This window comes from Microcaecilia unicolor, chromosome 7, assembly GCF_901765095.1.
Source record: "Microcaecilia unicolor chromosome 7, aMicUni1.1, whole genome shotgun sequence".
NCBI classification, from domain to species: Eukaryota; Metazoa; Chordata; class Amphibia; order Gymnophiona; family Siphonopidae; genus Microcaecilia; species Microcaecilia unicolor.
In genome coordinates, this window is record NC_044037.1 from 303,551,018 (window position 1) to 303,574,852 (window position 23,835).

At 46.0% G+C, this 23,835-nt stretch overlaps 1 protein-coding gene across 6 annotated transcripts in view; it reads right to left on the bottom strand.

The window, feature by feature from the left end:
* USP37 (ubiquitin specific peptidase 37) overlaps nucleotides 1–23,835 on the bottom strand; it is a 252,593-nt gene that overhangs the window by 118,382 nt on the left and 110,376 nt on the right. For all 6 annotated transcript variants that reach the window (XM_030208853.1, XM_030208852.1, XM_030208855.1 and 3 more), the window contains one exon: nucleotides 6,351–6,474. In XM_030208853.1, coding sequence (XP_030064713.1) covers nucleotides 6,351–6,474 — 124 coding nt within the window. The remainder of the gene's footprint in view (nucleotides 1–6,350; nucleotides 6,475–23,835) is intronic.

The following is a 23,835-nucleotide window of genomic DNA, read 5'->3' on the forward strand; positions in this document are numbered from 1 at the left end:
CCTACCTCTGCCATTTAACGCTCCTTCATAGACTGGCTTGAATTTCTTGATTTCCATTGTTATCTCTACCTAAACCACATAAACCCCCAAGTAATCCATGTAAACTACATTTAACTCTATTTAGGAGATATATGCGGTATATAAAACCTCACCTGAATTAAATAATGGGATTCAGAAGCATCACTTCTGATAGCTTTCCTTTTCATGTCATTGCAGCTTTAAGACTGGATGGAAAGACCTTTTTGCTTCAGAAACAATGATCAGGGAATCCCTCTCAATATTATCAAGGACCCTTCGATGGGGTGACAATGTAACTTTCCTTCTGTGGCACCTTGCTAGCTCCTGAGACAGTCTTTAGCACCAAGAGAATAGCACCTAGCTACGTGAGCAGAGGTGTTGGATCACTTTCTCTTATGGAAATAGGGGCTTTTAAGCTATTTTGAAGAAGAGCTCTTAGACCTCTCAGTTTGGGAGTTGGTTTGGGCAGGTTTATTTGATGATCTTTCGGATTTCTTTTCTTTACTTGATCACTTCTCTGGAGCAGAAATACTGATGAACTTCTCACTGACTGGGGAGGCTCAATTTGACTGACCACAATCGTGGTTAAGAGAGATGGTACACAGCTGGAGCAAACACCACCTGTGAGACTCAGAAAACCTTTCCAGAATTTTCTGGGTGGAGATGAGGCGTGGGGAAGGCAAGATGGGAGGGTGGGGTAATGACACCGTTTTATAACATCTTATTTTGGAACAGAACATGTCACATAATGCAATATTTTGGCACTGTTTTATAATAGATAGTAGATTGATACAGGATACATTTCCCAAAAAGGGGCCAGAAGCTGTTACAACATAAATGGTACTCACAGATTTTCATAATTCCAATAAGGATCAGATGAAAAAGGGAGGTTGGCAATTATGATTCAAAGGAATCTACTGTAGCCCTTTCAATTCAGGTAGTGATCAAAGATCCTGAAGGTAGAGTGCTTCCACATAAATCTCCAATTAATAAGAGCAAACGGCTGAAGTTCTATTAGAATCTAGGAGTCAGGGTAATATTTTGATTGGAGGAGGCTAATTCTTAATTATACTATAGACAAGACTTCCTGGTAGGAGGGATATGGGAGGGAGACTGAAAAAAAATCTCTCTGGAATAATAAGGGATTATAAATTTGTTGATGTGTGGCATACTACTCACCCCTTCAGATAAAATAATTTATTATTCAACAGTTGATGCTCCCATTGGGGTGAACTCAATATCAACGAGCACAGAAAGGGTAGAACTTTTTGGCACCTGAATGAAGGTTTACCTAGAACACAAGAATAGCCATACTGGGTCAAACCAATGATCCTTCTAGTCCAGTATCTTGCTTCCAACAGTGGCCAATTCAGGTCACAAATATCTGACAGAATCCCAAATAGTAGCAAGATTCAGGCTACTGATCCAAGGGAGACTTTCCCCATGTCTACCTCAATAACAGACTATGAACTTTTCCTCCAGGAACTCGTCCAACCCCTTTTTAAACCCAGATACACTAAACGCTGATATCACAACCTCTGGCAACAAATTCCAGAACTTAACTAGTCACTGAATGAAAAAAATATTTCCTCCTGTTCATTCTAAAAGTACTTCCATGTAACTTCATAAACTGTACCCTAGTCTTTGTAATTTCTGAAAAGAGTTTTAAAAAAAATCAATTTATGTTTACCTGTTCTACATCACTTAGGATTTTGAAGACCTCTATCATATAACCCCCTCAGCCGTCTCTTTTCCAAGTTGAAGAGCTCTAACCTCTTAAGCCTTTCCTCATATGAGAGAAGTTCCATCCCCTTAAACATTTTGGTTGTCCTTCTTTGAACTTTTTCTAATTCTGCTGTATCTTTTTTTAAGATACGGTGACTCATAGTAACATAGTAGATGACGGCAGAAAAAGACCTGCACGGTCCATCCAGTCTGCCCAAGAAATGTACCACTTCTTTGTGTATACCTTACCTTGATTTGTACCTGTACTTTTTCAGGGCACAGACCGTACAAGTCTGCCCAGCACTATCCCCGCCTCCCACCATCGGCTCTGGCACAGACCGTATAAGTCTGCCCAGCACTATCCCCGCCTCCCACTACCGGCTCTGTTATCCAATCTTGGCTAAACTCCTGAGGATCCATTTCTTCTGAACAGGATTGAATTGCACACAACACTCAAGGTGTGGTCACACCATGGAGCAATACAGAGGCATTTATAATATTATCTGCCCTATTTCTATCCCTTTCCTAGTAATTCCAAGCATTCTGTTTGCTTTTTTGACTGTTGTCACACACTGGACATCAGAATTCAGCATATTGTCCACGACGACACCAAGAACGTTTTGCATTGGTGCTGACTCCTAGGGTGGAACCTAGCATCAAATAACTATGATTCGGATTATATTCTTCCCAATGTGCATCACTTTGCACTTGTCCACATTAAATCTCATCTGCCATTTGGATGCTGTGTCTTCCAGCTTCCTAAGGTCGTCCTGCAATTTTTCACAATCCGCATGCATTTTAACTCTGAATAGTTTTGCGTCATCTGCAAATTTAATCACCTCACTTGTCATTCCCATTTCCAGATAATTAATAAATATGTTAAATAGCATCGGTCCCAGGACAGATCCCTGGAGCACTCCACCTTCCTCCACTGACAAAAAAGTGGCCTTTTAACCCTACCCTCTGTTTTCTATCCATTAGCCAGTTCCTAATCCACAACAGAACACTGCCTCCTATCCTATGGGTTTTTAAGTTTCTCAGGCATCTCTCATGAAGGACTTTACCTAGATTTTCAGAAAGCATTTGATAAACTACATCACTTAGAGGTAAAAGAACTAGAGACACCATTCAAAAAGAACTGGACCAGTATTTAGCTAATGATAATGGGGAGGTGAAAGATCATATCTTGTGAAAGGGCCTTAAAGTAGGTATATGGAGAACCTGAAAAAAAATGGTAAAGAAAGGAGGAACAAGTTAAGCTGCTACAACAGCATGTTATCAATGCTCAAGAAGGCAAGCAGATAAAACAGTACTAGATAGGCTGAGAGCAGAATTACATTTTTTGCAACTTGAGAATAGAGTTTAAATTGCACCTAGTACAACAAAAATGTTATGAATTTGGGATAAAACCTGGAAAGGTCCTTGCCATGAAGTCAAAGAAACAGGAAATTATAAACTGAATAGTGAAAATTAGAAATGAAAAAAAGGAGATATATTTAAACACGACATTTGACACAAGTTTTTAGAAATTGTTTTTAAACCCTCTATGCTACAGATGCCTATATGTCAAGGTATATCAAGTGTGATAAATAAAATAAAAATTCTATTCAAGAACCATCTCTCTCTCAGTATCTGCAACAGATCTCATTACCTTCGATAACTTAGGAGCTACTTTAAAAATTGATGCTAAGATTTCTCCATTGGAAGTACAGGGGAAAATTAAAAATCTTTCATTAGGTAAATCCCCCAGGCTCGACGGGTTCTCTAATTTTCTTTTACATAAATTGTTCTCTGATACTTTATCCCCAGTTCTAGATTCTATAATTCATTATAAACTAAGGTACAGCTCTCTCAAGTTAGTAATACTGAGGGGATTACCATACTGATAAATGCTGATTTAAAAACTTTGGCAAAATTATTAGCTAATACACTTGCACCACTCATGTCTATTTTAATTCATCCAGATCAAGCAGTCTTTGTTCCTAGTCAACAAATGGTGGACAATATTAAAAGGATTTTATACTTAACATGGGTGGACAAGCAAAAACATTCCAATTATACTTATTGCCGTTGATGCTGAAAAGGCTTTTGATCATGTGCATTGGCCATTCATGTTTGCCATCCTGGATAAATTTAGGGTGGGAGTGGGTTTTAATGAAAAATTATGTCTTACCTGATAATTTTCTTTCCTTTATTGCAGCAGATGAATCCCAAGACTTGTGGGTTGTGACCATCTACCAGTAGATAGAGAGCGAGAGAACTGAACTGTCTTATAGGACAGAATGCCCTTGGTCAGTCGGTATTTCCCAAAATAAATCAGCAGGTGGAGATAGAGAGAGAGCACTGAACTGAACTGTCTTATAGGATGGAATGCTCCTTGGTCAGTTAGTACTTCTCATCACAAAGCAGAAGGAAACAACTAACATTCCACCTTCCCCACAGGGAAAAATAATAACCCTAGAACTGCAAACAGGTAATCCAATTACAATAGTCCACCTAAAAAATAAAGGTGGCAACAAATCCCAACTGAGAGAACTACCAATAGGAACTGCCTGAAAAAACAGGGTGGGCCTCTGGATTCATCTGCTGTGACTAAGAGAAAGAAAATTATCAGGTAAGATACAATTTTTTGTTACATCTGAGGGCACTCGAGGAACTCAGAGATGTTCTGGCAGCTCCGCTGTCTGATCTCTTCAATGCCTCAGAGTCTGGAGCAGTCCTGGAGGACTGGAGAAGGACGGATGTGGTCCCTCAACACAAGAGCGGAAGTAAGGAGGAGATTGGGAATTACAGACCTGTCAGACTGACTTCTGTGGTGAGTAAACTAATGGAAATGGTACTAAAGCGAAGAATTGTGAAGTTTCTAGAATCAAATGAACTGCAGGACCAGAGACATATTGGCTTCACTACAGGCAGGTCGTGTCAGACAAATCCGATTGATTTCTTTGACTGGATGACCAAACAGTTGGACGTGGGAGGGGCACTAGATGAAGTGTACTTGGATTTTAGCAAACCATTTGACATGGTTCCGCACAGGTGGCTGATAAACCAAATGCCCCTTGGTAAAACTGGTTAAATGGGAGGAGACAAAGAGTAGTGATAAATGGAGCTTGCTCTGAGAATAGGGATGGTATCCGTGGTGTGCCACAGGGATCAATCCTCAGGCTGGCCCTTTTTAACATCTTTTTTTGAGAGATATTGCGGAAGGGCTGTCTGGTAAGGACTGTCTCTTTGTAGATGATATCAAACTCTGTAGTAAGGTGGACACCCCGGAGGGTGTGGATGACATGAGGAAGGATCTAGCGAAGCTTGAAGACTGGTCTGAAAATTAGCAACTAAGATTTAATGCTAAGAAATATAGGGTCATGCACTTGGGTTACAATAATCCAAGGGAGTGGTACAGTATGGGGGGGTAAAGTGCTTCTACAAAGGAAGAGCGAGACTTGGGGGGGAGGGTGGTTGTGTCCACGGACCTTAAAGTGGCCAAGAAGGCAAAAAAGACAACGGTCAAAGGCAGAAGGGTGCTTGGGTGCATAAGGTGAAGGATGACCAGCAGGGAAAAAAAGAGGTGATAGTGCCTTGGTATAAGTCTCTGGTGAGGCCCCATTTGGAGTACTAGGTGCAAGTCTGGAGACCGCACCTATGGAAAGATATAAACAGGATTTGCCTGGTCTGTAGTACTTGGTCTCACGAAATCTACAAGGAGACAGACTGCTGGCAACCACTGAGACTTGGATTGCTCTAGGCCTTCAACCAACTTCTCTAGACTTTCTCTAAACAAAGGTGCAAAATGCGACTAGAAATCACCTCAGCGTCCAATGCCAAAGCCCGAGCCACCCTTTGCTGAGCGTGCAAAATCATTTGGTGTGACTGTGCGCTAGAATTGGCTGGCATGGCTGCTCAATGAAGTAATAAGCGTGGCTGAGAGCCAGAGCTATATGGTGCAGCAGAATATGACTACAATTACCATTGTGCACTATTGATGGCAACCTGAAGTGGGACTTGAACCCGCAACCTCTGGATCCCTGTGTCATGCTCAGCGGGTTGCTGTAACCTTTAAGCTATTCCTCTATGTATAAGGAGCTCTACAATATCACTAGCTGTCTAAAACAATAAAAAGATGCAAAAGTACAATAAAAGCATGTAGATATAGTAAGTACATAAGTATTGCCATACTGGGACAGACCAAAAGTCCATCAAGCCCAGCATCCTGTTTCCAACAGTGGCCAATCCAGGTCACAAGTACCTGGCAAGATCCCCAAAAAGTATAATACATTTTATGCTGCTGAACATTTCCTTTAGGAAGCCAACTAAACCTTTTTTAAACCCCACTAAGCTAAGGGGTATTAAATGTTTGTTAGACTTGTGATTTCAATGGAGACTATTATTAGTAGTGATACTAAATGGTTATAGTGGCGGAAGGATGAATAGGGGGATTTTATGTTGAATTTTGCTAATATGGAATAGAATTAAGTTTTATTTTTGTCACTTGAGTTAATATGATCACCTAAATTGTTAACTGTAAATTTATGGTGAAGTCAGTTTGTCCTACCATAATGGCAAAGATAAAGTGATAACACAACATGGTAGGCTAGTCAGATACTCACATTCTGCATGTATCCTGAGAATCGTTCTGCAGTAGCAGAAATGGCACTTTTCACTTTCTTGAGCAGCTCTTTTTTTGACTCAGGACTGCAGATGTCTTTTCTGGCCAGCAGGAGGGCAAACCGTCTGTAGAAATGAGTACAACACATACAAGAATCATTTAATGATTTGCAGTGCAATGGTTTGATTATCATCCTCTTAAAGAGCAATTCTGTAAACCAGGTGCTCATTTTTATGTGCATGTTATGTAAATAAATCTTTAGAATAACCATGACCAAAAAAAAAAAAAAAAAGCAAACTGGTCTCCACAAAAACAGTCCAAACAGAAATAAACAGTGGAGAACAAGCTCAGTATTTATTTTATTTATTTAAAGCATACAGAGGATCAACCACACCAAGTAGGGAGGGAAGTAAAAGAGGAGTTCGGGAGTAGAAGTAGACAACAAATTAAAGAGAGGAGGTTGGAGAAAGGAGAAACAGTGTAAGGAAATATGGGCGGGGGGGGGGGGGGGGGGGGAGGAGAAGGGAAATGCAACATCCGTCCCCTATAGCAGTTATACACCAGATGAACCAAAGGCTAGACACTTCATGAAGACCCTGGGAGCTGATGCGAGGCCAAAAGGCAACATGCGGTACTGAAACCTATGCGTTCCCAGTCAAAATCAAAGATATTTCCAGTGAGCAGGAAGTATTGGGATATGAGTGTATGCATCCTTTAAATCCAGAGAGCATAGCCAAATGTCTTCCTGAATCATAGGGAGAAGCGTGCCCAGGGAAACCATCCTAACTTTTCCCGGCCTAGAAATTTGTTCAGGACCCTTAGGTCTAGGAAGGGACGTATCCCCCTTGTTTTCTTCTGCACAAGTACCTGGAATATAATCCCCGCCCTTCTTCTCCTGGTAGAACGGGTACAACCGAATGGGCCTTCAAAAAGGCATAAGTACATAAGTAATGCCACACTGGGAAAAGACCAAGGGTCCATCAAGCCCAGCATCCTGTCCACGACAGCTGCCAATCCAGGCCAAGGGCACCTGGCAAGCTTCCCAAACGTACAAACATTCTATACATGTTATTTCTGCCTACCTGTGCTGAGAGCTGAACAAATAAGCTCTCGGTGGGCAATTTGGAGGTTTTGGAATGCCAACTGAGGGTGAAAAACTTTTAACCTTCCCCCCAACTGGCAAGTCATCTGGGATGGGCACTTATCTCTGCTATGCTCTGCTGGAGCCAGTCAAAAACCCATCCCTTGCTTTGGCTGGGAAGCAGCAGGGCCTTAGGCTCAAGCTGTTAATGAGAATGAGCACGCTGGGGCTGAGCCTGGGCAGGCTGGCGAGCTGAGGGAGTGTACCTACGCCTAGAGTAGTAGACGAAGGCACCCCACGACTTGCCAAAATACCTCCTAGATGATAAGGTGGATGCAGAAGGCATCCGGCGGGAGAGAAAAGAGATAACATCCGCATGTTTCTTAATCTGGTCAGCGACCTCTTCAACTTTCTCTTCAGAAAGGTTATCCCCCCGGCAAGGGGCATTTGCCAACCTCTGCTGAACAGAATGTCCAAGTCAGAAACACGCAGCCATGAGAGTCTGCGCATTGCTAGACTCTGGAGTCATAAGTACATAAGTATTGCCACACTGGGACAAACCAAAGGTCCATCAAGTCCAGTATCCTGTTTCCAACAGTGGCCAATCCAGGTCACGAATACCTTATCCCAGAAATAAGCAGTGGATATTCCCAAGTAAATTTAATAATGGTCTATGGACTTTTCATTTAGGAAACCGTCCAGACCCTTTTAAACCCCGCTAAGCTAATCGCTTTTACCACATTCTCTGACAACGAATTCCAGAGTTTAATTACACGTTGAGTGAAGAAAACGTTTCTCCAATTCGTATAAAATTTACTACTTTGTAGCTTCATCGCATGTCCCCTAGTCCTAGTATTTTTGGAAAGAGTAAACAAACGATTCACGTCTACCCGTTCCACTCCACTCATTTTATAGACCTCTATCATATCCCCCCCAAAGCCATCTCTTCTCCAAGTTGAAGAGCCCCAGCCGCTTCACACTTTCCTCATAGGGAAGACGCCCAACCCACTTTATCATTTTCGTCGCCCTTCTCTGTACCTTTTCTAATTCCACTACAACTTTTTTTGAGATGCAGCAACCAGAATTGGCCACAATATTTGAGGTGCGGTCGCACCATGGAGCTATACAAAGGCATTATAACATCCTCACTTTTGTTTTCCATTCCTTTCCTAATAATAGCTAACATTCTATTTGCTTTCATAGCTGCAGCAGCACACTGAGCAGAGAGTTTCAACACATCAACAACAACGCAGAGATCCCTTTCTTGGTCGGTGACGCCTAAAACGGAGCCTTTCATTACATAGCTATAGTTCGGGTTCCTCTTTCCCACATGCATCACTTTGCACTTGCTCACATTAAACTTCATCTGCCATTTAGATGCCCAGTCTCCCAGTCTTGTAAGGTCCTCTTGTAAGTTTTCACAATTCGTGTCAAACTTTGCATCGTCAGCAAATTTAATTACCTCACTAGTTATTCTCATCTCTAAATCATTTATAAATATGTTAAAGAGCAGCGGTCCCAGCACAGACCCCTGAGGAACCCCACTATCTACCCTTCTCCATTGAGAATACTAACCCATTTAACCCTACTCTCTGTTTTCTATATTTTAACCAGTTTTTAATCCACAATAGGACACTACCTCCTATCCCATGACTCTCCAATTTCCTCTGGAGTCTTTCATGAGGTACTTTGTCAAACGCCTTATGAAAATCCAGATACACAATATCAACCAGCTCGCCTTTAACCACGTTTGTTCACCCTTTCAAAGAAATGTAATAGATTGGTGAGGCAAGATTTCCCTTCACTAAATCCATGTTGGCTTTGTCTCATTAATCCATGCTTTTACATATGCTCTGTAATTTTGTTCTTTACAATAGTCTCTACTATTTTGCTCGGCACAGACGTCAGGCTCACCGGTCTATAATTTCACGGATCCTGTCTGGAACCTTTTTTAAATATCGGTGTTACATGGGCTACTCTCCAATCTTCCGGTACTACGCTTGATTTTAAAGATAGTTTACTTATTGCTAAAAATAGTTCCGCCACATCATTTTTCAATACTATCAGTACTCTGGGATGAATACCATCCAGTCCAGGAGATTTGCTACTCTTCAGTTTGTCAGATTGCCCCATTACATCTTTTAGGTTTATAGAGACCTCATTCAGTTTCTCCGACTCGACAGCTTCGAATACCATTTCTGGCACCGGTATCACTCCCAAATCATCCTCGGTGAAGACCAAAGCAAAGAATATATTTAATCTCTCCGCTACTGCTTTGTCTTCCCTGATCGCCCCTTTTACCCCTCGGACATCTAGAGGGGCATTTTCGAAAGGGACGTCCAAGTTTCGATTTGGACATCCTTGCAAAACGTCCCAATCCAGAAACGGGGAAACCCGTATTTTCGAAACAAGATGGATGTCCATCTTTGGTTTCGAAAATACCGTCAGGGACGTCCAAATCCTTAAATTTCGACGTCCCTAGACATGGACGTTTCTGATTTTCGGTGATTTTTGAAAACAAAGACATCCATGTCAGAAACTACCAAATGCAAGCCATTTGGTCATGGGAGGAGCATCATCTATAGTGTACTGGTCCCCCTGACATGCCAGGACACCAACCGGGCACCCTAGGGGGCACTGCAGTGGACTTCATAAAATGCTCCAGGGAACATAGCTCCCTTACCTAGTGTGCTGAGCCCCCCAAAACCCACTACCCACAACTGTACACCACTGCCATAGCCCTTACTGGTGAAGGGGGGCACCTAGATATGGGTACAGTGGGTTTTGGAGGGCTCGCTGTTTCCTCCACAAACGTAGCACGAAGGGGGGAGGGATGGTGCTGGTCCACCTATCTGAAGTGCATTCACCCACTAAAACTGCTCCAGGGACCTGCATACTGCTGTCATGGACCTGAGTAGGACATCTGAGGCTGGCACGAGATATTTTTAAACATGTTTGAGGGTGGGAGGGGGTTAGTGACCACTGGGGGAGTAACAGGAGGTCATCCCCAATTCTCTCTGGAGGTCATCTGGTCATTTCGGGCAACTTTTTGTGCCTTAGTTGTAAGAAAAACAGGTCCGAGTGAAAACGTCCAAGTGCTCGTCAGGGACTTCCTTCTTTTTTTCAATTATGGGACAAGGACGTCCAAGTGTTACGCACGCCCAAGCCCTGCCTTCGCTACGCCTCTTACACGCCCCCTTGAACTTTGGCTGTCCATGCGACGGAGTGCAGTTGGGGACGTCTAAAATTGGCTTTAGATTATACCAATTTGGATGTTTTTGTGAGGACGACGTCCACCTTCCAATTTATGTCAAAAGATGGGCGTCCTTCGCTTTCGAACATGAGCCCAATAGCGGTCCAACCGATTCTTTTGCCAGCTTCTTGCTTTTACCATACCTTAAAAAATTCTATGTGTCTTTGCCTCCTCCAACGCAATCTTTTGTTGAAAATCCCTATTTGCCTTCCTTATCAGCACTTTACATAAGTACATAAGTAGTGCCATACTGGGAAAGACCAAAGGTCCATCTAGCCCAGCATCCTGTCACCGACAGTGGCCAATCCAGGTCAAGGGCACCTGGCACGCTCCCCAAACGTAAAAACATTCCAGACAAGTTATACCTAAAAATGCGGAATTTTTCCAAGTCCATTTAATAGCGGTCTATGGACTTGTCCTTTAGGAATCTATCTAACCCCTTTTTAAACTCCGTCAAGCTAACCGCCCGTACCACGTTCTCCGGCAACGAATTCCAGAGTCTAATTACACGTTGGGTGAAGAAAAATTTTCTCCGATTCGTTTTAAATTTACCACACTGTAGCTTCAACTCATGCCCTCTAGTCCTAGTATTTTTGGATAGCGTGAACAGTCGCTTCACATCCACCTGATCCATTCCACTCATTATTTTATACACTTCTATCATATCTCCCCTCAGCCGTCTCTTCTCCAAGCTGAAAAGCCCTAGCCTTCTCAGCCTCTCTTCATAGGAAAGTCGTCCCATCCCCACTATCATTTTCGTCGCCCTTCGCTGTACCTTTTCCAATTCTACTATATCTTTTTTGAGATACGGAGACCAGTACTGAACACAATACTCCAGGTGCGGTCGCACCATGGAGCGATACAACGGCATTATAACATCCGCACACCTGGACTCCATACCCTTCCTAATAACACCCAACATTCTATTCGCTTTCCTAGCCGCCGCAGCACACTGAGCAGAAGGTTTCAGTGTATCATCGACGACGACACCCAAATCCCTTTCTTGATCCGTAACTCCTAACGCGGAACCTTGCAAGACGTAGCTATAATTCGGGTTCCTCTTACCCACATGCATCACTTTGCACTTGTCAACATTGAACTTCATCTGCCACTTGCACGCCCATTCTCCCAGTCTCGCAAGGTCCTCCTGTAATCGTTCACATTCCTCCTGCGACTTGACGACCCTGAATAATTTTGTGTCATCGGCGAATTTAATTACCTCACTAGTTATTCCCATCTCTAGGTCATTTATAAATACATTAAAAAGCAACGGACCCAGCACAGACCCCTGCGGGACCCCACTAACTACCCTCCTCCACTGAGAATACTGGCCACGCAATCCTACTCTCTGCTTCCTATCTTTCAACCAGTTCTTAATCCATAATAATACCCTACCTCCGATTCCATGACTCTGCAATTTCTTCAGGAGTCTTTCGTGCGGCACTTTGTCAAACGCCTTCTGAAAATCCAGATATACAATATCAACCGGCTCCCCATTGTCCACATGTTTGCTTACCCCCTCAAAAAAATGCATTAGATTGGTGAGGCAAGACTTCCCTTCACTAAATCCGTGCTGACTTTGTCTCATCAGTCCATGTTTTTGTATATGCTCTGCAATTTTATTCTTAATAATAGCCTCCACCATCTTGCCCGGCACCGACGCCAGACCCACCGGTCCACAATTTCCCGGATCTCCTCTGGAACCCTTCCCAAAAATCGGAGTAACATTGGCCACCCTCCAGTCCTCCGGCACTACACTCGATTCCAGGGACAGACTGCACATTTCCAACAGTAGCTCCGCAAGTTCATTTTTCAGCTCCACCAATACTCTGGGACGAATACCATCAGGTCCCGGTGACTTACCACTCTTCAGCCTGCCGAACCGACCCACTACATCCTCCAAGGTTACAGAGAATCCGTTTAGTTTCTCCGATTCCCCCGCTTCAAATATTCTCTCCGGCACCGGTGTCCCCCCCAAATCCTCCTCGGTGAAGACCGAAGCAAAGAATCCATTCAATCTCTCTGCTACGGCCCCGTCCCCCTCGATCGCCCCTCCAACACCATTCTCGTCCAGCGGCCCAACCGACCCTTTGGCCGGCTTCCTGCTTCTAATGTATCTAAAAATTTTTACTATGTATTTTTGCTTCCAACGCTAATTTCTTCTCAAAGTCCCCCCTTGCCCTCCCCATCCCCGCCTTGCATTTGGCCTGGCACTCCCCATGATCTATCCTGTTACCTCCAGTTGGTTCTCTTCTCCACCCTCTGAAGGATTGTCTCTCGGCTCCAACGATTTCCTTCATCCCACTGTCCAGCCACGCCGGCTGACGCTTAGTCCCTTTTCCCCCTTTTCCAATACGCGGAATACACTTGTCCTGAACCTCCAGGATGGTGTTCCTAAACAGCATCCACGCCCGATGCAAGTTTTTTACTCTGCGAGCTGCTCCTTTCAGTCCCCTTTTCACCATTCTTCTCATTCCGTCGCAATCACCCCTTCCACAGCCAAACGCCAGCGTACCTGACCTCCTAGTTTCACTTCCTTCAATGCCAATACCAAAACCGATCACATCATGATCACTGCCATCAAGCGGCCCCCGCATCGTCACCCCCCGCACCAGATCATGAGCACCACCAAGGACTAAGTCCAGCATTTCTCCCTCTCTCGTTGGCTCCTGAACCAGCTGCTCCACGAAGCTGTCCCCGACCTCATCAAGAAATCCCATGTCCCTTGCGTGTACAGATGCCACATTAACCCAGTCCACATGCGGGTAATTGAAATCCCCCATTACCATTGTGTTGCCCAGTTTGTTTGCGTCCCCGATCTCCCTTAACACTTCCGCATCCGTCCGCTCGTCCTGGCCAGGCGGACGGCAGCACACTCCCACCACCATCCCCCTCCCCTCCGCACATGGAACCCCAATCCACAGCGACTCCAAGGAGTGCCCCGTCTCCCGCAGAATCCTCAATCCATCCGACCCAAGGCTCTCGCCAATACACAATGCTACCCCTCCACCAATCCGATTCACCCCATCACCACGATACAACCTGCACCCCGGTATGACAGTGTCCCACTGGCCATCCTCCCTCCACCAGGTCTCAGAGATGCCCACCACATCCAATTCCTCATCCAGTGCAACACATTCCAACTCCCCCATCCCACCTCCTAGGCTCCCGGCATTCGCATACAGACACCCCAAACCATGTCCGTTGTTCCCAAGTACATCACGCCCAGCACCCGACAGTATCAACCGGCAATCCCCTGTCTGATTTCCATTGTTATTCAAAGACACCCGATCCACTACAATCTCCCCCGCAACCTCACCACCAGGACACTCCACCCTCCCTGCCATGGCGACACCCCTGAAAGACACCCCATCCCGAACCATGCTCCTTTGAGCGACCGTCGGCCTTCCCCCCCATTTCCAGTCCAAAAGCTGCTCCATCTCCTTCCCAAACGCCGACGCCAGCAGCCTGGTCCCACCCTGGCCAAGATGGAGCCCATCCCCTCGGAACAGGCTCCCCCCTCCCCAGAATGCCGCCCAGTTCCCAACAAATCCAAAGCCCTCCTCCCCGCACCATCGTCCCATCCACGCACCGAGACTCCGGAGCTCCGCCCGTCTCCCGGGCCCCGCGCGTGGCACCGGCAGCACCCCAGAAAATGCCACCCCGGAGGATCTGGACCCGAGCCCTCCACCTCCACTTGACATTCCTTATGCTGTTCCTTATTATTTTCAGTCTGTTCCTTCCTCCATTTTCTGAAGGATTCTCTTTTAGCTCTAATAGCTTCCTTCACCTCACTTTTTAACCATGCAGGCTGTAGTTTGGTCTTCCTCCCGCACCAGATCATGCAATCCACTAAGGACTAGGTCTAGAATTTTTCCTCCCCTTGTCAGCTCCTGAACCAGCTGCTCCATAAAGCAATCCTTGATTTTGTCAAGGAAATTTAGCTGCCTAGCATGCCCCAACATTACATTTACCCAGTCAATATCGGGGTAATTGAAATCACCCATTATTATTGTGTTGCCAGGTTTGTTAGCCTCCCTAATTTCCGATAACATTTCTACATCCATCTGTTCATCCTGACCAGGTGGACAGTAGTACACTCCTACAATTATACTTTTCCCCTTTACTACTACTACTATAGCGCTACCACACATGGAATTTCAATCCATAGGGATTCCAAGATGTGTTTTATTTCCTGTAGAATTTTCAAACTATTTGATTCAAGGTTCTCTTTAACATACAATGCTAACCCTCCACCAATTTGATCCACCCTATCACTACGATATAATTTGTACCCCGGTATGACAGTATCCAGTGGTTATCCTCCTTCCACCAGGTCTCAGATATTCCTATTATATCTAATTATTCATTTAGTGCAATATATTCTAACTCTCCCATCTTATTACTTAGGCTTCTAGCATTTGCATATAGACATTTCAAACTATGTTTGTTATTCCTATTTACATCATGCTCAGTACTTCACTGTATTAAATTGCAATCTTTTGTCTGATTTTTATTTTTTATTTAAGGACACCTGATCTTCTACAGTCTCTTCTGCAACCTCACTATCCGGATACCCCATCTTCCCTGTTTTGGTGATATCTTTAAAAGATACCTTATTGCGAACCATGTGCTTTTGAGCGACTGTCGGCCTTCCCCCAGTCTCTGCTTTAAAAGCTGCTCTATCTCCTTTTTAAAAGCTGATGCCAGCAGCCTGATCCCACCCTGGTTAAGGTGGAGCCCATCCTTTTGGAATAGGCTCCCTCTTCCCCAGAATGTTGCCCATTTCCTTACAAATCTAATACCCTCCTCCCTGCACCATCGTCTCATCCACTTCATTGAGACTCTGGAGCTCTGCCTGTCTCTTGGGCCCTGCGCGTGGAACAGGTAGCACTTCAGAAAATCCTACCCTAGAGGTTCTGGATTTGAGCTTTCTCCCTAAGAGCCTAAATTTGGCTTCCAGAACCTCTTTCCCACATTTTCCTATGTCACTGGTACAGCGAAGTTACTTACCTGTAGCAGGTATTCTCAGAGGACAGCAGGCAGATTGTTCTCACTGATGGGTGACGTCCTTCGGCAGCCTCAGGATCGGAGATCTTCCTAGCAACAAAGTTTGCTAGCCCTCACACACACATGCATGCATGCACGGCCATCTTCCTGCCCGAACGCGAGCGTGCTCCTCAGTCAAGTAGAAAGCAAAGACAAGGGAAGACACAACTCCAAAGGGGAGGTGGGTGGGTTTGTGAGAACAATCAGCCTGCTGTCCTCGGAGAAAGCAAAGTTACTTACCTGTAGCAGGTATCCTCCGAGGACAAGCAGGCTGCTTGTTCTCACTGATGGTATATCCCTAGCCCCCAGACTCACTCAAAACAACACACATTGGTCAACTGGGCCTCGCAACGGCGAGGACATAGCTGAGATTGACCTAAACAGAAACAACTGAGAGTGCAGTCTGGAACAGAATAAAAATGGGCCTAGGGGGGTGGAGTTGGATCCTAAACATCAAACAGATTCTGCAGCACCGACTGCCTGAACAGACTGTCACATCTGGTATCCTGCTGGAGGCAGTAATGAGATGTGAATGTGTGGACAGATGACCAAGTCGCAGCCTTGCAAATCTCTTCAATAGTGGCTGACTTCAATTGGGCCACTGACTCTGCCATGGCTCAAACACTATGAGCCGTGACATGGCCCTCAAGAGTCAGCCCAGCTTGGGCGTAAGTGAAGGAAATGCAACCTGCTAGCAAATTGGAGATGGTGCGTTTCTCGACAGACACTCCCCTTCTGTTGGGATCAAAAGAAACAAACATTTGGGCGGACTGTCTGAATGGGCTTGTCTGCTCCAGATAGAAGGCCAATGCTCGTTTGCAGTCCAATGTGTGCAACTGACGTTCAGCAGGGCGGGTATGAGGACGGGGAAAGAATGTTGGCAAGACAATTGACTGGTTAAGATGGAACTCAGACACCACCTTTGGCAAGAACTTAGGGTGAGTGCGGAGGACTACTCTGTTATGATGGAATTTAGTATAAGGAGCATGAGCTACCAAGGCTTGAAGCTCACTGACTCTATGAGCTGAAGTGACTGCCACCAAGAAAATGACCTTCCAGGTCAAGTATTTCAGATGGCAGGAATTCAGTGGCTCAAAAGGAGGTTTCATCAGCTGGGTGAGAACAACATTGAGATCCCATGACACAGTAGGAGGCTTGATAGGGGGCTTTCACAAAAGTAAACCTCTCATGAAGCGAACAACTAAAGGTTGTCCCGAGATAGGCTTACCCTCTACACGATAATGAAAAGCACTAATTGCGCTAAGGTGAACCCTTACAGAGTTGGTCTTGAGACCGGACTCGGACAAGTGCAGAAGGTATTCAAGCAGGGTCTGTGTAGCACAAGAACGAGGATCTAGGGCCTTGCTGTCACATCAGACGGCAAACCTCTTCCACTTGAAAGAATAACACCTCCTCGTGGAATCTTTTCTGGAAGCAAGCAAGACTCGGCAGACACCCTCAGAAAGACCCAAGGAGGCAAAGTCTACGCTCTCAACATCCATGCCGTGAGAGCCAGGAACTGGAGGTTGGGATGCAGAAGCGCCCCCTCGTTCTGAGTGATGAGGGTTGGAAAACACTCCAATCTCCACGGTTCTTCTAAGGACAACTGCAGAAGAAGAGGGAACCAGATCTGACGCGGCCAGAAGGGAGCGATCAGAATCATGGTTCCACGATCCTGCTTGAATTTCAGCAAAGTCTTCCCTACCAAGGGTATGGGAGGATACGCATACAGGAGTCCCTTCCCCCAATAAAGGAGGAAGGCATCTGACGCTAGTCTGCCATAGGCCTGAAGTCTGGAACAGAACTGAGGGACGTTGTGATTGATCTGAGTGGGAAAAAGATCTACCAAGTGGGTGCCCCACGCTTGGAAGATGTTGCGTACTACTCTCGAGTTGAGAGACCACTCGTGAGGTTGCATTATCCTGCTCAACCTGTTGGCCAAACTGTTGTTTATGCCTGCCAGATACATGGCTTGGAGATACATGCCGTGTTGGCGAGCCCAAAGCCACATCCTGACGGCTTCCTGACACAGGGGGCGAGATCCGGTGCCCTCCTGCTTGTTGATGTAATACATAGCAACCTGATTGTCTGCCTGAATTTGAATAATTTGATGAGACAGCCATCTCTGAAAGCCTTTAGCGCGTTCCAGACCGCTCGTAACTCCAGGAGATTGATCTGAAAACCTGCTTCCTTAGGTGTGGAGCCCATCGACATGAGCTCCCCATCCCAGGAGAGACGCATCCGTAGTCAGCACTTTTTGTGGCTGAGAAATTTGAAAGGGGCGTCCCAAGGTCAAATTGGAGCGAATTGTCCACCAGTGTAGGGATCTGAGAAAAACTGTGGACAGTTGGATCATGTCCTCTAGATCCCCCGCAGCTTGAAACCACTGGGAAGCTAGGGTCCATTGAGCTGATCTCATGTGAAGACGAGCCATGGGAGTCGCATGAACTGTGGAGGCCATGTGGCCGAGCAATCTCAACATCTGCCGAGCTGTGATCTACTGAGACGCTCGTACCCAGGAAACAAGGGACAGGAGATTGTGTGTCCTCGCCTCGGGGAGGTAGGCATGAGCAGTCTGGGAGTCTAGCAGAGCTCCTATAAATTCTAGTCGTTGAACTGGAAGAAGGTGGGACTTTGGATAATTTATCACAAACCCTAGTAACTCCAGGAGTCGCATAGTCATCTGCATGGACTGTAGAGCTCCTGCCTCCAAGGTGATCTTCACCAGCCAATTGTCGAGATAAGGGAACACATGCACTCCCAGTCTGCGTAGGGACGCTGCCACTACTGCCAGGCATTTTGTAAACACTCTTGGCGCAGAGGCGAGACCAAAGGGTAGCACACAATACTGAAAATGCTGTGTTCCCCGACAGAATCGAAGATACTGCCTGTGAGCTGGCAGTATCGGGATGCGAGTATAAGCATCCTTTAAGTCCAGAGAGCATAGCCAATCGTTTTTCTGAATCATGGGAAGAAGGGTGCCCAGGCAAAGCATCCTGAACTTTTCTCGGATCAGATATTTGTTCAGTGCCCTTAGGTCTAGGATGGGACGCATCCCCCCTGTTTTCTTTTCCACAAGGAAGTACCTGGAAGAGAATTCCAGCCCTTCCTGCCCCGAAGGGCGGAGAGTTGCTCTGCATGTACTTGCCTGTGCTGGAAGCTGAAGGACTGAGCTCCTGGTGGGCAATTTGGAGGTTTTGAGATCAAATTGAGGGAGTATCCTAGCCGAACTATTTGGAGAACCCACCGGTCGGAGGTTACAAGAGGCCACCGTTGGTGAAAAAACTTTAACCTCCCTCCCGGCACGGACACTTTCATATTGGCTATGCTCGCCTGGAGCCAGTCAAAAGCCCGTCCCCTTGCTTTTGCTGGGGAGCTGCAGGGGCCTGTTGAGGCGCACGCTGTTGACGTGAACGAGCGCACTGGGGCATAGCCTGAGCAGGCTGGCAGGTGGATTGTACCTGCGCTTATTATAAGCGTAGGGAGCATTCCTCCTTTCCCCATAAAAATGTCTACCTGTTGAGGTAGATGCTGAAGGCGTCCAGTGGGAGAGTTTGTTGAAGGCGGTGTCCCGCTGGTGGAGCTGCTCTACCACCTGTTCGACCTTCTTGCCAAAAATGTTATGCCCCCGGCAAGGAGCATCCGCAATCCACTGCTGGACTCTATTCTCCAGGTCAGAGGCACGCAGCCTTGAGAGTCTGCGCATCACTATACTTTGAGCAGCGGCCCTGGACGCAACATCAAAAGTGTTGTAAACACCCCTGGACAGGAATTTGCGAACACGCCTTCAGCTGCCTGACCACCTCCTGAAAAGGCTTGGCCTGCTCCGACGGGAGCTTATCGACCAAGTCCGTCAGCTGCCGCACATTGTTCCGCAAGTGGATGCTCGTGTAGAGCTGGTACGACTGGATCTTGGACACGAGCATAGCAGAATGGTAGGCCTTCCTCCCAAAAGAGTCCAGAGTCCTAGACTCCCGCCTCGGGGGTGCCGAGGCGTAATCCCTAGTACTCTTGGCTTTCTTGAGAGCCGAATCCACAACTCCAGAGTCATGAGGCAACTGGGTCTTCATCAACTCTGGGTCCCCATGGATCTGATACTGGGACTCAATCTTTTAGGGAATAGTGGGATTACTTAATGGTTTCGCCCAGTTCGCCAACAATGTCTGTTTCAGGACATTATGCAGGGGAACAGTGGACGACTCCTTAGGTGGCGAAGGATAGTCCAGGACGTTGAACATCACAGCCCCGGGCTCATCCTCAGTAACCACTGGGAAGGGAATTGCCATAGACATTTCCCGGACAAATGAAGAGAAAGACAGACTCTCAGGGGGAGAAAGCTTTCTTTCTGGTGAAGGAGTAGGATAAGAAGGAAGACCACAAGACTCCTCATCAGAGAAATATCTGGGGTCTTCCTCTGCCTCCCACAAGGCCTCACCTTCGGTATCAGACACAAGTTCTCCGACTTCAGTCCGAAGCCGAGCCCGTCTCGACGCCGAGGAACTAAGTCCTCTATGGTGATGCCGAGAAGACGACTCCCTCACCGCCGGTGACGAAGCTCCCTCCAGCGACGTCGACTGGGAGTCAACTTGGGTGGCAGCAGAGGCTGATGCCGCAAGCGGTACCGGCGTCGCAGTCCTCACCACGAGTGGGGAGCCAACCGCCACATCTCTCGACGGTACTGACGGCGCAAGCACTGGTGGTACCGGAACAGATGGTCACAGCAGCCCTTCCAGAATCCCTGGAAGAATGGCTTGGAGGCACTCGTCTAGAGTGTCTGTCGAGCAAGGCAATGGGGCCGGTACAAGCGACGAACTCAGAATCTGCCTGGGGCGAGGAGGCGGTACCGGGCTGTCCGGAGAAGAGCGCATCGACACCTCCTGTATGGAGGGTGAGCGGTCCTCCCGGCATCGACGCTTAATGGGTGCCGAATCCTTCGGCGTCCCGGAGCTCTCGGTATCGTGACAGGAAGGTGACTGATGACGGTGCTTCTTCGTCCTGAGGCGCAGAACCACCGAAAAACAGCCGTCCTGAGCCACGGAAAAAAAAAAGAGACTGAGGAGCACGCTCGCGTTCGGGCGGGAAGACGGTCGCGCATGTGCGCGCGAGGGCTAGCAAACTTTGTTGCTAGGAAGATCTCCGATCCTGGGGCTGCCGACGGACGTCACCCATCAGTGAGAACAAGCAGCCTGCTTGTCCTCGGAGAACCACATGTACCAAGAAAGCCTGCTCCTCCCCAGCACTAATCTAAAATCCTACCTAGGTGACGCGTGAGGTCCGCCACCTTCGCACCAGGCAGGCAAGTCACCAGGCGATCCTCATTATCCACCAGCCACCCAGCTATCTACATGCCTAATAATCGAATCACCCACTACAACAGCTGTCCTAACCCTTCCCACTTGGGCAGTAGCTCCTGGACACATCCTCGGTGCGAGAGAATATTACAGTCCCTGGTTTGCTGGTCCTGTCTACAGGATTACTTCCAGCATCACCCTTTTGGGGGACCTCCCTAGTCCAAGGCAGCACAGGGGCTGCCAGACTGGAGGTGGGACTTATCTACAACGTCCCTGTAGGCATCATCTATGTACCTCTCTGTCTTCCTCAGCTCCTCCAAGTCTGCTACTCTAGCCTCAAGAAAACAGACTCGTTCTCTGACAGCTAGGAGCTCTTTGCATCAAGCAGACACATATGACATCTCACCAAATGGGAGATAAATCATACATGTGACACCCAATGCAAAAGACTGGATAGCACCCTTCTCGCTGCATCTTAATATTATAGAGTTGTTTAATTAAAACTTCTTAAGGCACTAGGGATATTAGATGAATATAATGATCTTTCGACTGTTGTAATTTGCAATTTATTTAGGGTTTGCTTCTTAGAAACTAATTAAATGTAATTCAGACTAATGAAAATGGAAAATTCCCCTCTTGTTGTCTTAATTAGTATAATTGACTAAGTGAAGAGTTGAACTAGGGGTGGGTGGGAATGAGGACTGAACTGAGCCCTTCTGTGCCTTCTAGAGACTATCTGCTAATGCTGTGGCAGAAACTTCAAGCTTTAAACCTATGGAGACTAGCTAATAAAGTTTGCTTGTTTTTTGCTTTTTTATTTTAAAATTCTGTGTTTATCAATATCCTACAATTCCTCTTTTAAACCCTAGTCTTATAAGTTACCAAGCTCAGAACAGAATAATGTCACTTACTCACAAAGATGTCCTCTTCTCTCAGAACTTCTCAGAAAGAAAGTTGAGTGGGACCTTTCCTATCTATACAGTTTGGATTCTAAGGAGACTATTTTTGAAGCTAGCCCAGTAATCAAATTGCCCTTAGTAATCTTAGCAGCTGTTCTACTTCCTCACACCTTAACTCACACCTAATTCAGGTCAACTGCTGTGCTACCTCTCCAGCAGGCAAGAACAGAGAATAACTATCTTTTAGAACAGTTCAAGACTAGCTCCTATCCTTTTTATACTTTTGGCTGTTAAGTTTCTACCTTTAGAGAAATTTTCAGTTTAAAACTATAGGGAAAAGGGATTATGCACTATGGAAACTAGTTAATACTTGCTTCCCTCTAATATATTTTTATTTTCTTTCTAAGACTGAACTAGGCCCTTCTGTGCTTTCTAGAGACTATCTGTTAACGCTGTGGAAGAAACTTCAAGTTTTAAACCTATGGAGCCTAGATAATAAAGTTTGCTTTTTTTTTTTTATTTTAAAATTCTGTTTATCAGTATCTCACAATTCCTCTTTTAAACCCTTATCCTTAAGCTGTGACAGAAACTTCAGGCTTTAAAACTATGGGGAAAAGGTTATGGAGTCTAGCTAATAAAGTTTGCTTGCTCTTTTTCTTTTAAAATTCTGTGTTTATCAATATCCTATAATTCCTCTTTTAAACCCTAATTTTTAAGTTACCAAGCATCGTGTAGCGAGGGAGATCGATGATGGTGCTTTTTAGCCTTCATCCGAAGCACATCACCCATACTCCTCGATGCCGAAGAGGACAACGTTGAATCCTCAAGCTGAATCGGGGTCGGGTCAGACGGATTTATTTATTTACTAGTAAAAAAGGCCCGTTTCTGACACAAATGAAACGGGCGCTAGCAAGGTTTTCCTTGGAGTGTGTATGTGAGAGAGTGTATGTGCGAGTGTGTGTGTGTGAGAGAGAGAGAGAGTGAGTCTGGGTGCCAGTGTGTCTGTGAGAGAGTGTGTGTGTGTGAGAATGAGAGTGGGTGCAAGTGCTTTTGTGAGACAGTGTGAGAGAGTGTGCGTTTCACACAGATACAGTGTGTGCGAGACACAGACTCTCTGTGAGACTGAGTATATGAGACCAAGAGAGTGTGTGAGTGACTGTGTGACACATAGAGTGTGAATGTGATACAGTGTGAGACAGAGTGTGTGAGAGAGAGAAAGACATTGACTGAGAGAGAGAGAGAGAGAGAGAGAGAGAGAGAGAGAGAGAGTGTGTGACAGAGATACCTCCCCCCTCCCTCTCTCTGGTGTCAGGTCCCCCCCCCCCCTCTCTCTCTGGTGTCTGAGCGTTACTGTGCAGGACGCTGAGCTCTGGCTGTGCTTCAAGGAACTGACCAATCCTATTTAATAGAATGCACCTCCAACATTCTGAAGCCGAGAAACTTCGTGCGGTTGGTCACTTCTGCTTGTGACGAACCCGGAAGTACATGATGTCAATTCAGGAGATGGATACAGAGAACAGGAATGCCTCAGCCATGCAGTCAGCTTCAGAATGTTGGAGGTGCGTTTTACTATATAGGATTTATTGCATTTATACCCCACTCTTTCCCACTCAAAAGCAGGTTCAGTGCGGTTTACACAGTGCGTAATAAAAAGTAAAATACATAGTGCATAATACAATGTGCGTATTACATCAAAAAACTTCAAACAGCCTAGAACACCGCAGCTAGACTCATATTTGGAAAAACAAAATATGAAAGTGCAAAACCCTTGAGAAAGAAATTACACTGGCTCCCACTTAAAGAACGTACCACGTTCAAGATCTGTACGTTTGTTCATAAAATCATTTATGGAGATGCCCCGACCTACATGTTAGACCTAGTGGACCTACCACCCAGAAACGCAGAAAAATCTT